We start from the raw sequence: 16,938 nt of genomic DNA, 5'->3' as shown, positions 1-16,938 counted from the left end.
GATTTTCAGAGAAAGAAAAAGGAAATTTATCTTAAGCTTGACGTGTTTATTAGCCATAAATTTAGTAATAAATCTTTCTATGTAACAAATGTTTAAACTCAGGTTATGACACAAAGTATATCTGCATTATATATAGAATACATGTTTGAAGACTCTAAACCTAAAGCATCATTTTAAAGAAGTAAGTTTATTGCTTAAATCTCCTTTGAAAGCAAAGAAATAGAACCATTGCTCTTGATGGTCAGGGAACAGCTCCAATATTTTCTTGATCGTTTTTTCTTTCCAAATGGGATAAAAGTATGATAAACATGCCTACTATCCCATAAATTTATGATAAACTGCCATTGTTTTCCAGAAGCAATTCATCATTGATAAATTTAAGCTAGCAGCTTGAGCATAAACTTCTTGGGGAAGAGCATACCTTCCCTAAAGACACTTACAGGCCTATTTGCAGTATTCAACACCTTGTCATTAATTCTCTTTAAAACAATATCCCATTTTAAAGTTCAAAAAACTTACACAATGACTGCAAGTGCAAAGCAGATTTCTTTCTTATGTTGTCAGTGCTTACTTCCTCATACGCTTAGAAAAATATGAAATAAGATGTGGTTTTCAAATTCAGATGATCTGCCACTTTTATAAGAGCACATAAACATATTTCTAGAAGCTTTGCAAAGGTATTTCAGAGCTGAATTCCAGATGACAATAGTTACTGAGTTAAATCTTTCTTACCCACCACAGCAGAAAATGTATACTGCACAGTATTCATCCTACTCTCTTTCACTTCAGTAATCACACTGTATTTCAAAATGCCAGTATAACTTTATTACAAACTGACAAAAATGAGAAGATCATGTGGTGCACAGACTGTGTATGGGGTATGGAAATGTGCTCTTCGGCTAAATATTTGCATGTGCTTTACACGTCCCCTGAGTTAAGATTTAAATTGTTGAGTCTCCTGTTTAATCCTTGCATCTCTGCAAGATGCATGTGGTTTAGCATTCAAGTGATGTTCAGACTTGTAGATTACAGATATGATTCTGCAAAGCTCTGCCCCAAACTTCCCTGACAAGATTGTATGAAGTTTTTGGCTTGCATGCAGATTAAGTCCTTGGGTAGAAGCACAGAAAAGAATCACTAGGATGCAAACACAACTTCAGGGGCTTCCTGAAGCTCTTGGGCTGCAGCACTGGGTACTTGGGGCATGACTATTCTTCCCTACCAGAAACAAAGGCTGCCTTTTGGACTTACTTGCAAGAGTTATTTTTAATAATCTGTAAGACTGCATAGACTTATTAAGTGGAATGTGCAAATTCTAACATAAAGGAACCTTTTGGCGTTTTCCCTCACTTCACTCTAAAGTGCATTAGAGCATTCTGTATCTGTCAATTCTAGTTGTTACTATTTGTTGTTTGGCAGTAAGTTTTTGCATGTTATCAGTTACCTGAGCTGATTTTTCTGGCTATTGATCTGATTTTTCACCATCTAGAGTCATGAGACTCCAGCAAAGCTAACCTGAAGTCCAGACAAAAGGACTCTAGGCATGCCTTATTAGACTATGTGTGTCTAAATGCTACAGCTGGCTAGACTATTCAACATTTAGCATACCCATTTAAACATGCACAATATACATATATCTAGTAAGATACAAGCAGGGACAGTATGTGTGAAGAAATCAGTTGCAGTAGTTCTACTGAGATAAGAGTAATTTAATACCTTTAAAAAAAAATGGGTTTTGGAAGAACTTTGCTTAGGTTTTGATTTTTGCATTTAATAGTAAGTGCATGATGCAGGAAAAGCATCGAGAGACTGTTTTGTAGCTTTCCTCTGGGAAAAAAGGGAAATGAGAGTCACATGATGATGTGCATGGTGTATGTGCCAAGATACTAAGCTCATTTAAGTTGACATTAAGATACCAATGGTTTCTAAGAAGGTCTTCGAAGGCACTCTAAGAATAGTGAGTTTTGTCAGATGCTTATTTTATAAATATTTATTGCCATCGGATTTATACATGTTTTAGCTTGAAAGCAAACAGTAGGAAGACATTTTATCTAGATAGAAGAACATGCTTATTAAAGCAACATAGAAAGGTTATGAGCTAATGTTTATTCTTGGTAAGTCCAGTTGCTACACGTGCACTGAAAGACAACAGAAGCCAATTAAAACATCCTGGAAGAAAAGAGTACAGAAGACTGCATTCAAGACACAGACATCTCAGAGCTGTTGCTCTGCTCAGCCTCAGAGAATATCCCAGTTTCAGTCCTCCAAAGCCAGATTCATTGTTCAATTTTGGTAAACAGCAAGAAAGGAGTCATTGCTGTCAATAGTCATGCTCATGACTGCTATAGATGAGATCTGTCCTATGAAAGAACAAAGAAAGATGGAGCTTGATGCCAAGTAATTTTCACAAACCTTTCGTGGGTTTTTTTTCTCAACATATCACATTGAGGTCTCAGAGTCATAGAAAAATTTGTTAGAAGGGACCTCAGAAAGTCATCTGGTCCCATTGCTACAGAAAATAGCAATACTAAAGTGCAAGTGCGAGGTTTTCTTTTTCTAGAAATCTTGGAGAACAGTGCAAATAGGCTTATAAATGACCTTCATATTCAGCAATCTTCATATACAAAACTGCTACTGGAATTGTAGATAACACAGTAAAATGCCTTTCTTCCATTTATTCTAAGGAATTGATACCTGACTTGATATTCTAACTCTGCAGAGAAACCTATCTTCAGAGATTTGAGGATGAAAGTTACTCCCCAGCCACTGATTTCCAAGCCTTCTCTTACCTCAGCACCTTCTGTCTTCTAGGGAAGGCAAAGCACAAGCCTGCTGTCTTCACAAGGACACCACCCTAAGACTTTGTCAGATAACAGAAATGTTTTAGTGAATTATCTGTGGCTTGTCAGGTTAGGCAAATGGTCTTTCACAGGCTGCCTGGAGGCAGCTGGCCACCTGCCATGCTGCCCTACATGCCCACGGGATCATATATTCATTAGGAATCACTGTGGAACAAGCCATTTCTAAGGAGTGGATAGACTGATGGATCCTCTGTGTATATGCACACTGTTATCTGCTGGGTTCCCACAGTCTCTGTACGATGTTTTATCTGCTTTGGAACTGATTTATTTTTAAAGGTCGGGATTTTGAAGTTGCTGCAGAGGAAACTGCAAAGAAGTACTTCCAGTGGGAAAAGAAAGTGTCCTGCTTTTTTTTTCTTCCTTGCATTTTGCAAATAAACTCCTGCCCTTCCCACTCCGAACACTTTCTTGAAATCCTAACATTAAGACTCTGAGCTTTGAAGAAAAAAAAAAAAAGAAAGAAAAGAAAAATGGCAATATGATTATACTAATGATAATTTTGCTGACAAAGGTAAAAAGTATCAAAGGAAGACACACTGAAGCATCTTGATGAAGGGTTCAAGTGGGGGTAATGAAAATAATCTCCAAAGAAAGAGGCATTCTCCTGAAACCTGTAAGCCTGGAAATAAAAATAAAGCATCTGAGCTACTTAACAAATACACATTTTATAATTAAAACCATCCACTGACTATAGATTGGAGAGAAGCTGAATATGATCCCTAACTTTCACAGGGGAGTTAAAGGTAATGCTGGGAACTGCAAAGCACTACTGAAGCAGCGCAGGAAAATCTAGCTGCCACTGAATTAACCAACAAAGAACTGAATAGGCTGAGAAAGTTGGGGCTGTTCAGCCTGGAGAAGAGAAGGCTGCGTGGAGACCTCATAGCAGCCTTCCAGTATCTGAAGGGGGCCTATAGGGATACTGGGGAGGGACTCTTCATTAGGGACTGTAGTGACAGGACAAGGGGTAATGGGTTAAAACTTAAAAAGGGGAAATTTAGATTGGATAGAAGGAAGAAGTTCTTTACTGTGAGGGTGATGAGGTCCTGGAATGGGTTGCCCAGGGAGGTTGTGAATAATCAATCCATGGTGGTGTTCAAGACCAGGTTGGATGAAGCCTTGGGTAGCATAATTTAGTGTTAGGTGTCCCTGCCCATGGCAGACGGTTGGAACTAAATGATCTTAAGGTCCTTTCCAACCCTGACTATTCTATGATCCTACGAATAAGATCAGATCATTACCCATATCTGATTTTCCTGTATCAAAACTGTAAATCAACAGAACTCTCTGAACATGAGTATTGTTAAAAGAATACAGGCCTTTCTTTTGCAATGTCTGCAAAAAATGTCCTGAAGGAAGTGGGGTAAACTTCTCATGAAACAAAACCACCGTTTTTTTCTGTAAGCCTGGATTTGTATCTTATTGAATGTGGACATAAGGCTGAAGCAGGCAGGTATTTGAACGTAGGTCGGTAAATATAGCAGAGAGGTTCTGTGAGCTTTCCAATCCCTGGAAGGAGTGATCCTTTTATTCAATTAAATGTGTGGAATTTAGTGTCCTGAGGATAAAAAAAACCTCACAAAACCTAAGACTTTTACACTGATATTAATAAAATCTTATCAGTTTTGCCATTTAAAGGTCAGAAGGACATGAGTTGCATTGAATCAAACTGGAAACTACTGCTGGGACTGGAAAAAAATTCCCTCCCATGGAATACCACTTCGTAGCAAGTCAGGGGGACTTACTGGAAGAGAGGGGTGTGAGCGAGGGAGGGACTGTGCTTGTAAAGCAGAACATATTTTAGAAGGAAGATACTGTATTTGTCCAGCCAGTGATCCTGCAGAATATGGCAGGCAATTCCTGCAAACTGCCCTGACTGTGGGAAGTGGAAAAAAGCCAGGTTTTGACAATCTTTGAAATACTTGCAGAGTGTAGTTGGCAAGCTAGAGGTTTATCAGGGATTCACAAGGCATGCAAGTGAATGGGGTGAATGCGCTGCTTCCTGCTGGAGGTCTGAATTCATGGAATGCATTTTCTAAAGTAGTTTGTTTTTCCAGACCCAAGGAGATAACCATTTACTTTATATTTAGGTTATCTTCTGTTCTAGGTACGTAAGATCAAAACCAGATTAATAATATAAAATACAAATGGCCATATTGTCTTTGACCAAAGAGTACACCTAGCAGGCTGTTTCTTCTCCAGCGGTGTCCCAAAGCAAATGCCAATGGAAAGTACAGAAAAGGACAAATTTATAGAGATACTCTTGTCATCTTGAGCAACTGGTTGCTCATGTTGTTCCTGAGCCAGAACGCAACTCTGTGTACTTAGCAATTCTCAGCTAATTTCTTTCCCATTAGCTTATCTAGTCTCTCCATGCACCCATGTAAATCTGTATTAAACATCCATGGGAAAGAGACCAAATTATCCATTCTTTTACACTCCATAAAAGATTCTATTGTGATTATTAGGCATGTCATGCCCACCCCATGATATCATTCTATTAAAAGAGCCAAGAAAAATTAAATCATACAAATGATGATACCTGAGTTGTATTTTTCCTTTTATCCTCACAATAGGTTTCTTGTCTATCTTTACCTAACAACATGGCCTGTCTTTTCTCTTAGCTTTCCAGTACACAGGAACGAATGCACCATTGCAACCTTCTCCCACACCTTGTTCACTGATATTCCTAAATCATATTTTGTTTCAGGAAATGGAAGCACCCAAGAAAGCTGCCAAGGCAAGCATGCCAAGAAGTGAAAAGAAAATTTACTTCCCAATAAAACCTCACCTATTATCATTATGAACATTCCAAGTCAAGTCTCAAATGTCCTGTATTTCTGCTGAATGTATAAGCTTATGTGACTCGTTAGGCATTGTGAAAATAGACCAGCAAATTACAGCTTTTGCAAATGGAATCATTATAGCTGCAATTTACAAAATACATCGAGCCCTTTGATCTTTGTCAGAGAACATATAATATACTTTTAAACACATTGCTTGGAAATTGTAATTTAAAATCTATAAACCTCACATTCACAGCTTTAATGCATATATTGCACTTTACTGCAAATTGATAAGATAGGGACGAAAATTGTCACCAATGGACACCTGTTGGCTTTTGCATTACTCAAGGCTATGATCTAAATAAAGCCAGATTTTCTAGTGATTTTTCTACTGCATATTGAACATTTTTGACTCTGAAATATTGCTACAATATACTATGTGGTTTGGTGTCATATATGCAAGTTTAAAAGCAAGTAATATTTCTCAAAAATACTAATCTACAGTCTAAATGCTGTTAGAAATCAACATTTTTCTTTGTGTAGCAGGTGCTTTTTTGTTTTAATTCTTACTTTCTAATGTTAGTAAGATGGTGCAGGAAAACAAAGATAAAAAGATGCTTAGCCATTTTTAGGAATCTTTCAGGTAATCTTCTTGTACAGCTAAGAATCAGAACAGATGTTGCATCTTATCCATGGATTAACTAGAGCATATTCATAAAAGTATATCTTTGAAAAATCATCCCAGACTTGCATATATTCCTTCTTATGAAAAATGGCAATTGCTCTTGAAACATCTAGTAAAATGCCAAAATCCTGCCTGGGCTGGTGACCAGTCACTTTGAAGCACAGCATCATAGTGGTACAAAAGAAGCAGTACGTAATACTTAAAATGTTATTCCTTGATCAGTGTAAGATCCACACAAATATATAAATAGTCAGATTTGGGAACTTTGCCAACATTTATTCAAGCTTTAAAAATGCTTGGATAATACTCAATGAAATTGAGTGTAAGAACAGAATTTGTGTATATAGGTGCACTCCAGTCTGATGGTTTCACTGTTTATTGTAATGAAAACCCATCATCTTAAAAATAACTTCATTTTTCCCCCTTTTGTTGGAACTGGAATTATTTAATGAAATACAAACTGTATTAGTTTTATTTAGTATATTTATTTAGTAGCAAGAATGCTACTGTGGTCCATTGTTCTTATTAAAAAAGGTCAGATTAAATGACACTACCTTAAAATATTAGATAGAAAAATATGATTTGTAAAAATTATTATTATGCACAACAGCCCTGGATTGTTTGCTGTAATCCTCACCTAAATGAAGCAATGGTTCTGCCCAGCCTTTGCATACTGTTGCTGCAGAGCCCAGGCATTTTAATCTACCCATTCAGTTGCTATGCATAAACTCCTAGCATTTGTTCACAAAAGGTTTCGTAAAATGAACAGCTAAAATAAAGTGCTGCTATTTGCCCAAAATAGCATAGCCTACAGATTTCAAGAGCAACCACTACTGCTTATAATTAATACGATATCACTGATTACCACTTATAAACCTTTTTTATGGGAGCCTAAGCCTCCAATATTATGCATAACTGAGCATATGGAATCCTAAATAATTTTTTACCTTCTGCCTCTGAAAATTTTCACAAGAATGAAAGCTAGTTGTATTTCATTATTTTGTGTATTTAGCAGGTCTGTCTTCTTGGTCATGAATCTGAAAATCTTTTCTAAGAGGACCTATCTAGCACCTATGTTGACAATTCTACTTTTGAGCGCGACTTCAAGAGTGAGATGAGTTCTTCACACCTGTGCCTCTAGAGCTCACCTTTTGGAAAGAGCTGGACTTTGCATTAATTTTGCAGCAAATACTATACAGAGCAAAGAAAAAATTAAATTTCCAATTCTAGCATAAAGTGATAAGGAAGGCCAGTTCATGCTGTGTGAAGGAAGCTTTTCTATGAAGGCTCTGGACATAACATGAAAAAAAACAGTTTGAAGGGACCTTCGACGCTTCAGTGTATGCCTTCATTGGACAGGTCTTTGGAAAGCTCTACTGGGACAAAATCATAGCTCAGTTTCACGGTGCTACCTCATCACTATACAATTAAGCATTTCTAGACTTCTAAAGAGTCATGTCCAGCTGGAGCAGATAATACAGACCTTGAATAAAAACGTTTTCTTCATGCAGTTTTTTTAATACTTGTCCACACAGTTTTACAGAAAAAGAGCATGTTCAGATTTCCATTTTGGGGCGTACATCCTGGAGTATGAGTAAGTTGTTCCTTAATATCAAGGATGAGTTCTATACTCAAAAAATGCATTGGAAAACTGTATGAGGATGGATCTGTCCCTCAGATGAAGGCAAGACCCAACCAGCTCTCCCTCTCCCAGAGCTACAGCTTCTACAGTGCTTGAGGGCCTGGGGGTGCAGAAAGGGGTGAATTGCCCAGAAGCAGTTCTCTACCTGCAGAAATAACCAACACATTAGAGCCACTTCAACAACAATAATTCTACTGGACATCTGAGAATCTCACTGATTATTGCCTCAACCTGTGAAACCTTCTTGCTAGAAATCCTTTATACGAAAGCTGCAAATCTACGGACCACATAGATTTAGCAGTGAATCCAGAAGACAGTTTCTTTTTTTTCATGAAGTTGAGTTATAGAACATTTTGACATTTGCTAAGGCTTTATTGTCAAGTCAGGTGAAAGATGCTTTTGTGTATGCAGTCCTCTTAATACCCATAACGTCAATGAGAGTTTTTTGATAACACCGACAATAATTCACTGTTTCTTTCATTGTAACATCATTTATCCTGTTTCTAATGGGAAATAATTCAATAAACTAAAAAAAATTGAGCAAAACTTCCTTGTACAATCTCAGTCTCACGCTTACGTGCTACATGTTATAATGTTTAAAAGCCATAATCATATGTTTTCCACCATGTCCTGAAATTGCTCAGAGCTCAAGATGATGGCTCCTTGGCAGATGATGCAGCAATTCAATATTTATTTTTGTCGTTATTGTTTAGAGATTCCATAGCTCCTTTACTGCATAAAACTGTCTCGGCCATGTGGGGCAGAGTGTTTCAGTGGTTGGAGGAATTAATGCTGGCTGCTGCTCCAGTTTGCATTGACATCTTTATTATGTTGGGTTGTGAATGATTACTTTTAACCCAATTTTTAATAGAAGTATTTGGAAACAAAGGTTAAATATCATTTGTCTTCCACATTTTTGGCACAACTTTAGGAAAAATTTGCAGAACAATCAGTAAAACTGGGTACGAATGAACACCTTCAATTTGGAATAATGGGAAAAAAGCCTGCTTGTGATAAACTTGGTCAGTAGATGGATTGCAAAATCTTCACTCTAAGCAATCTTCTATGTTACTGCACTGAATTTGGTTGGTGGAGGGGGCTCTCAAAGAGGGTAAATGATTGATTTTCAGTCCGACTGCCAAGCAGGCAAAACCAGTTTTTTGTATTCTTTTTTTTTTTTTTTAAAGTGTTATTATTTCTTTCCACAGAAATGCAAAAGAAGCGAAAAATTCCCTGGTGATTAAAATGCTCCATTTAACTAAAATAAAATGTTTCATTTTGGTGCTTATGCAAATGAATTGAATGTGGGTTTTTTTCCCACAAATTAATATAGGAAAAGCCAGCCTTTTACCCAACAGCTTAGAGGCCTGAGCACTCACTAATAGGTGGCAGCTCAGAACCAAGTCCATCTCTACCAGAGAACACTTTAACCTGGAAGTCACTAATCTCCATGTCAAGGAGGAGGAAGGAGGACTTTTATTCACCATCTTATTATACACATTAAATTGTTTCTAATTCAGCAACCAGGGGTCGCTTGTGCCTCCTTCTGAGAGAACAAATTAAAGAGGTATTTTCATGTGTTGTGAAACACATAGTTACATTTTTTTTTATAAAGCACACATGAAAGGATGAGTCTGGTGTGACCACCTCAAATAGCTTAAGAGCGTGGGTTCTGAAACAAGTGAGCTTTTAGCTCGTGTCTATACGTCTGGCAGAAGGTGTTATGTTTCTAAGGGATTGCTAAAGCCACTGGCTTTGAGCACGTTCCGACCTGGGCTTTCTTTGGAGCTCTTCCACTTTGTACAAAATTAATTACACATGTACTGAGAACACACAATGATTCTCCCATGTGATGAGCAGGAGGTTTGTTGAAGCGATTTAAATACCTGTGTTTAAATATGAGCCCTTGGGAGAGTAAGGTGTCCTTCGACGCACAGGACTACAAACAGCTGTCTGGGCCATTTTCACCCAAGGCAGGATTCAAGGATGGAAATGAGCCTGATGTTCCCGTTGTAGGTTTCCCAACTTATGTAAAGATTATACCACGCTGTCATTGCCTTCTGTAAAAGTGCTGTCATGCTGGTATTTGCAAAAAATGCAGGAGTGAATAAGCCCCATTTTTCTAAGAAAGTTCACAATTTTCTTAAAAAAAAATAAATTCCATAGGTGCATTCCTGAGTTAATTACAGAATCTCTTCTGCTATTTTACAATGAGTTCTGCACTTCAAACTAGTTCACTGATTTTCCCATTTGCATCTTTGAATTTGTGTCAAATTACTTTCCTATGGGTTGAAGAAATGTTGAAGATGGTTGGATTGTGGGGCAGTCTGTCAAGCATGATAATGCTCTGCTTTGACCACAATGCAGAGGAAAGTTGGAGCAATCCAGAAGAAATGAGATACATGTAACATTTGTAACACCCTGTCTTGGGGTGAAATGTGTGTATCTTACATACACTGAGATATTACCGGCAGACCTGTCTAAAACTTTTCCACACACTAAATATAGAGCCCTAACCTAACTTTTCATCAATATGGGGTCACTAACACGTATTATCAGCCTATTATTTGTAGTGGGCTGATAGGACATGTTCTCTGTGGGTTGCTAAAGCAGTGACTTCACAGAATGATTGAGGTTGGAAGGGACCACTGGAGGTCATTCAGTACAACCTCTCTGCTCAAGGAGGGTAGCCTAGAGCACATTGATCAGGACTGTGTCCAGCCTTCCAACCTGTCCTCTGGGAGATGAAGCTGAGTGATAGCACTTGATACTATTATAATACCTACTCATCAGTCCCCCAGTTCTCCAAAACTAGTTCTACAGAGGATTGTGGTACATAATTATGCCCATGAAGCTTATGGACTGGGAGAAAGGAAGGAAAGCTCTCTTCTGCTAAAATCCCTCCTAAACCTTTGCATTCCAAACTGACCTCATTGGGCTCTGGCATCTGTCCCATAAGACACCTTAGGAGGAGGTTGGAGGGACAGCTGCTTAACCCCACCTTTCTAACTGTATTGCAAGATTCTAATAAAATCCACTACTCACCATTCCTTCCTGACCTCCCCCCAGCCCTGCACATCAAGGAGCTTTGCTAGGAAGAGGGAGGACAAGGGCTGCGCATACTCATGCTCTTTCTCTTTTGTGCACACAAGTAGTGTCAGAGCATCATCACTTGACTGATCAGGAAAAGGGGTGGGAAGAAGAAGCAACGACAATGTGGGAGAGGGAAAACAGTACAGGAGGCAAAAGGAACACAAAATATCTAGTGGGACCAGCCTACATACACTGGCCGGACCCCAAAATAACACTGCAGTTAATTTTACATCACCGCACTACTGACACCCAATAATTTCATTCTAATTTGAACGCATCTTCATGCATTCAAATTATATTGTCCTATGGCTTCTCACTGATACGTGAGTCTCAAAGTTGATGGTGGTCTTTTATGTCTTCTGCTGGCTTTCTCCATCCTGGGCCTGACATCTCTCTGTCTATTTTTGACAAAATACCACAGTTATCTACAGGACTCATAAAAAGCACTGCAATCAAGCCTTTGAAACTGTAACTTTGGATTTTACTATCAAATACTGAAGAACAGAGTATTTTTCTCTCTCTCTAAGAGGAAAGTGAATTCACCTTGCAGGAATTATCTCCAGTTCCCCCACTCGTTCTTTTTTGCAGATGCTCATTTGAACTGGAGAATTTGTTTTTATTCCTTGCTCTTCTCTCCTAAGGTGGCACAAGTTAGCTGGGTCAAGGACTTTCTTTCTTGTTTCCTCCTCATTCTTCTCTATCTGATGCACAGAAACATCCTTCCTTCTCTTTTAGACAATGGACTCATCCTTGTTCTAGCTTTTCAGTTCGGGTATTTAGGTGTGCAACATAATAATTATTGGGGGGAAGGGAGAGGCACTTGTATCTACAAGTGCCACTCCAATCCTGGCATCACAGAGAGCAATACCGAGGTAGAGTGTCTTTTTTGACTTCTCGCTAGCAGGCGATCTGTAATTTTGGGGCTAGAAGCAGCTGGATTCCTGATGCGGATGAAGTTTTCAGGGCTGTGGGTGCTTTTTCTTCCTTCATCCAGCAAACAGCGATCCACGCCAGGATTTGCTTTCTGCTCCCGTATTTCGGCGATGCAATGTGTAGCACGTTTCTATGTGTGTGTGCGTGTATGTGTGTGTCCGTGTGCGGCTCTCCCTCGCGGTGTCTGGCTCCAGGATTTCTTCTTGCCTGGCTCAGGAGGCTGCTCAGCGCTGCGCGGAGCAGAGGTTTCCCCGGATCCCGTAAATACAGGGACACGCACCCAGTGCAGCACACGCACACGCACACACACTCACAGAGGCACGCACAGAGCCGCTGTCCAGTCCATCCCCACGCCGGCAGCTTTCCCCACCACCTCCAGCCTCGCAGAGGCAGCCGGCACAGCTCCGCGGCGGATCGAAGGACTCCGCTCGCACCAACGCGCCCGCGGGTTCAATCTTCAGTCTACGGCCAGATTTTAACCCCCCTTTTTCTTCTTTTTCCTATTTTTGCGTTTGGAGAAGGACCCAGGGGGGACGACTCGACGAGGCTGCCGCTCTCCTTCCTCCGCCGTGCGCTCCTGTGTGTGGGTGCGCACCCATCTGCCCCCCGCCTCACAAAAGTTTGCCTCGGCTGCCTAGGGACTCCCTGGCCGCCTTCTCCGCAGCCAGGGGGCGCGGCGGTGGCGCGGGACTTGTGCGCTGCGCGGGACTTGCGCGCCGCGCCATGCCGGCGGCGCAGGGTGTTGCGCGGAGCTGCGCCTTAGCGGGGCTGCTGATGCTGCCGCTGCTGCTGCCGCCGCTGCCGGCCCATGGCGCGGGTACCGAGAGCAAGGCGCGGAGCTGCGGCGAGGTGCGGCAGGCGTACAGCGCTAAGGGCTTCAGCCTGGCCAGCGTGCCCTACCAGGAGATCGCAGGTAAGGGTCCGGGCGGAGCGGCGGGGAAGATGCGGACCGGGGCTAGGGGGAAGCACCCTTTGAGGAAGCGGGGCTGAATTGCCGCGTTGTTTGCGCGGCGCAGCTTGCCCTAGTGGCACCCGGGTGCTTCCCGGCGGGGCGTCTGTCTGTGAAAGTAAATGAGTAAATAAAGTCTAACGGGGGTTAAAAAAATAAAATGAGAAAAAATAAAGGGGGGTCGGGGGAGAACAGGACGCGGGCGAGCCTCAGCCGCGGTACTTTTCGCCCGCAGAAACTTCTTGAGAGTTGCAGCCGGGCTGCGAGAGGCGGCGAGCGGTTCCGCAGCGGCTGCTGCTGCCGTGTGCGGGGAGTAACTCTGCCCTCTGCCAGCAGGGACAGGGCGTGAGGAGGCTGCAGCGGCGGCGGGGTTGGTGGGTGAAGGCAGCGCTGCTTCTCGGACCCACCTCGGCCCCGGGGAGCGGCGCGCCCCTCCGAGGGCCATCCCGGCCGCGCACCCTTGGGCAGCTCGTCCCTTGGGGGCGCAGGCGGGCGCCTCCGCGGCTGCCCGAGCCGAGCAGAGGCATCGGCTGCTAGGGAGAGGCACCCACACACACATACCCCCCCCCCCCGCCTTCGCCTGAGACCCAGGCAGCCTTTTACTTAGCTTCCTTATGCTGAAACATGCCTACAACAGGTTATATCTCAATCTGCCTACGAAGCTGAGGGGGTTGTGGTTGGTGTTTTTGTTTTTTTTTGAATTTTATTTTACTGCTTTTCCTCACAACCTGTCCCTCTCGCAGCTTTCGGACTGAATGAATAAAAAGATGTCCGGGGCCGATAACCCTGTAGCAGTCGGAGAGCACGACAAAAAGAGAGATATGATACGGGAAGGCATGAGCTTGGGCTGCTTGAGTCGGACTGCTTGAACCCTTGAGAAAGATTTCTGCTTTGCTGCTGGCACTTGCTGTTTGGTTTTGCTGTTTGTAAGAGTGAATTAGGTGCCCCTTGGTTTGCTTGCTTCCTTTTTAAGGTTGGAAGCAGTAAATTTATCTTCCTTGAGGTAAAATAAAGCCACAGTTACTCACTGCGCAGTGTTTAGCACTTTACATGAGGAGTGATAAATGTGGAAAATCTCTGGACAGCAAGGATGTATTTCACAAAACCATGGGAAAGCTTGTTCCTCGTTGCCAATGCAGAACAGATCAGATCTCTGCGTAGCCACCTTAGGCCCCTTGAACACATAGGTCTGACCCACTGATGAGCTTTAGGGCAAGGCAGGAGAGTAAAGGGCCTGTGTGTGTAAGTAACTATTCCACAGACACCTTTGTTCCTACAGCTGACCAGTCTTACTGTGGTCTTTTTAAATATTTCTTTCCACATTTCCTGTCAGTTCCATTAAATCATGAAATCTCTCCTGTCAGCCACAGAGCCTTTGAATATGTAATAATGCTTTCCCTTCTCTCACTGTTACTCCATCAGCTTTGAGATAGGGTGGTAGTATATGCCCTGTCCCGTTTATATAAAAAAAATATCGATAATGTCCAGTGAATTCCAGACTTCCAGTAACTTCGGGTAAACACTTGTTGCTTTCAGCTCATGGAGGAGTTTTACTGTCTTTCTTATTTTCTGAATGTACAGTACAAAGTCACCACGCAATTTTTAAGTAAGCACAGCATATGCAAGTTTCTGTTAACATGTATCAGTACAGGAAGACTTATGGTACTTAAATATTTAATAGTAAGTAGTTCAATCCCAAATTACTCCTCAGTTTCCTGCTAAATTTGGTAAGTCGTATATACTTTTATGGTTAAGTACATGATTTATGCAGGTATGAGTTATTTTTCTGGAGCTTCCTATTGCAAGTTGTTTTCCTTGTGGTTTAGCTGCCTCATTGCTAGTTGGTGTTACCAACTTCTGAGCTGTTCTGTGTGTTTTGTAGTACGCCGTTTGTGTACGGTGCTGAGAGCTTGTGCAATAACTGTTCAGCATCTGCTCTTGTTAATGTGAAAGCTCTTGTGTTGGAAAGCCAGTGCAATGTTGGAAGTTTAATTAAAGCAATCAGTGTACAGGTTTCAGAATCTATATATGTTTTTTTTTTCATTCATCTTTTCCTCCATACCGACTTGGTTAAGGAGGCAATTTGTTACTGCTATGAAAGAAGTGTATTCTGTCAAATGCCTCATGTTTTAAAGACTTCAAAGAACTTTAACTACAGTCATATTTCTGAACAAACCCTGTGTTTTCGAAACATTTTGCATCAATGGCTTGATAATATGATGGAAAATAGTAATACGCAGTATGGTTTATGTGTTTTAATTTAATGGTAGTCATATCCTTTCATTTGTCATTTGTTGAAAAGCTGCTTTATAGCTAGGACTGTTGAAAGCTGGTGAACTGCAGAGGTAGTGTGTATGTGCTGATGGAAAGAGTTGAAGAATCTCTTTAAAATGGAGAGGCTATGGACTCAGAGATAGCCCTCTGTTGAATGGAGCTGCAAACGCAGGCTTGTTAGATGTTTTGTAGAATTATTTATACTGGCACTCACGTTTGAATAGAGAAGGTAGAAATTACAGATTCAAAAAGCTGTCAGGTTTTAGTCTGTAAGGCAAGGTTTTCCTGCAGTGTTCTGTTGCGCATGAAATGTGTTGAAATTGGTAATAACGTGATTGGTTATTTGCTATGCTTTTACAACAGTGCTGAATTGCTCCATGTAATTTGTACAGTACTTATTTGTAATCAACCTGCTGCATCTGACGTCTTGTCTGATCACTAAATTCTGGTGCTGTGACCTACATTGGAGGGCATTTAAAGTTGGTTGTCAGAGTAAGTCCTCAATAGAGAAACTTCAACTGGGAGTGGGGGGAGGAAGAAAATTTGAAGTATACGTAATATGCTGCCATAGGCTTGTTTCTGTGCATCACCAGCATGCAGGGTGGGTAGCAGCAGCTTGTGATGTGTGCTGCGCTATCCTTGTAAAATCTGCCCTCTCATATAGCTGCTGTGGAGGACACAGCATGTGAAGAAGAGTTGAACTGTCAGACTTACGCTGCTGTGACCCAACGTTCATGAGCACTGAGTGGAGCTCCCGAGGACTTTGCAGGAAATGTTTTGCTGTAGGAAAATCTGTCACTTGAAAGTCAGTACAAAAGAGGAAAATCACAGCACATACCTATTAGCAACACTTGTTTAACTGCAGCCATAATTTCAATAACTTGGAGCATCTTAGGGGAAACCATGAAAGTGAAACATGAAAGTGAAAGGTGGAGTGTGTCCTTGCCTCACAGTTTTCTGAATGAAGGTGAATGTCTGATGGTTTAAAAGTAATGGATGTGCCTGATTGGTGCCTTTCCACTTCCAGTTGATCTAGAGATTTTGAAAGGAGAGGATGTTTTGTGTTTGTTTCCTTTTGGGGGATTTTTTAATTTATTTTTTTTTACTAGATGCTGAAAAATAATGTGTTTAAAGAAGGACTAAAAGTGTTCTGGTAAAGCGTCCAACTGTAAAGATGTTGAATTCTAAATGCTGCTTAAGAAGTTGGTGAGCTTTGTTCTCCTGTGCAGGTGATGAACGAGGTGAGATTCTGGCAACACAGGGACATCGTAGTGAAAGTAACTGAAATGAAAGCAGAAGCAAACTCTTCATTTTGAAGGTCAAGCATTCCCTTGAAATAGTACTTTGATGAATAGGCTTCATACTGGCATAATACAGAGGTGCTGACTGAAGAAAGCTAGCAAGCATAACACAGTTGCTTGTAGCTCTAAAGTGGTAATAATAATAATCAAAATAAACTCAGCAGTCACTTACACAGTTGAGCTATTAGTCCATGTCAGATGTTCCCAAGATACTCTTTCTGAATGTTTTGCTTTCCTTTAAGTAGCTGTAAAATGTAATGATAGATTGACGGGAGAGCAGCAGAAAAGCCTCCTGACTGAGTTTGTATGAAAGCGCTTGTTAATTAATGCCTTCTTTTACTGTTTCTCTACTGTTGTCACAGAGTTGTGCAAAGAAATGCCTGTAGACCAGGAGGCAACTGGGGATTCACAGGC

The 16,938-nt window shown here is 41.1% G+C and overlaps 1 protein-coding gene across 1 annotated transcript in view; it reads left to right on the top strand.

The window, feature by feature from the left end:
* Positions 1-12,595: 12,595 nt before the first annotated feature.
* The window catches only part of GPC6 (glypican 6), a 738,749-nt gene continuing 734,406 nt past the window's right edge, over positions 12,596-16,938 (top strand). The window contains exon 1 of the mRNA XM_061361119.1: positions 12,596-12,913. Coding sequence (XP_061217103.1) covers positions 12,724-12,913 — 190 coding nt within the window. The 5' untranslated portion in view covers positions 12,596-12,723. The remainder of the gene's footprint in view (positions 12,914-16,938) is intronic.

This window comes from Neopsephotus bourkii, unplaced genomic scaffold (assembly GCF_033783945.1).
Source record: "Neopsephotus bourkii isolate Nb327-2 ecotype Australia unplaced genomic scaffold, CSIRO-AGI_Nbou_v1 NB_1052, whole genome shotgun sequence".
In the NCBI taxonomy this organism is placed as follows: Eukaryota; Metazoa; Chordata; class Aves; order Psittaciformes; family Psittacidae; genus Neopsephotus; species Neopsephotus bourkii.
The sequence above is the reverse complement of the archived record's forward strand: the minus strand, read 5'-3'. Positions and strand labels throughout refer to the sequence as shown.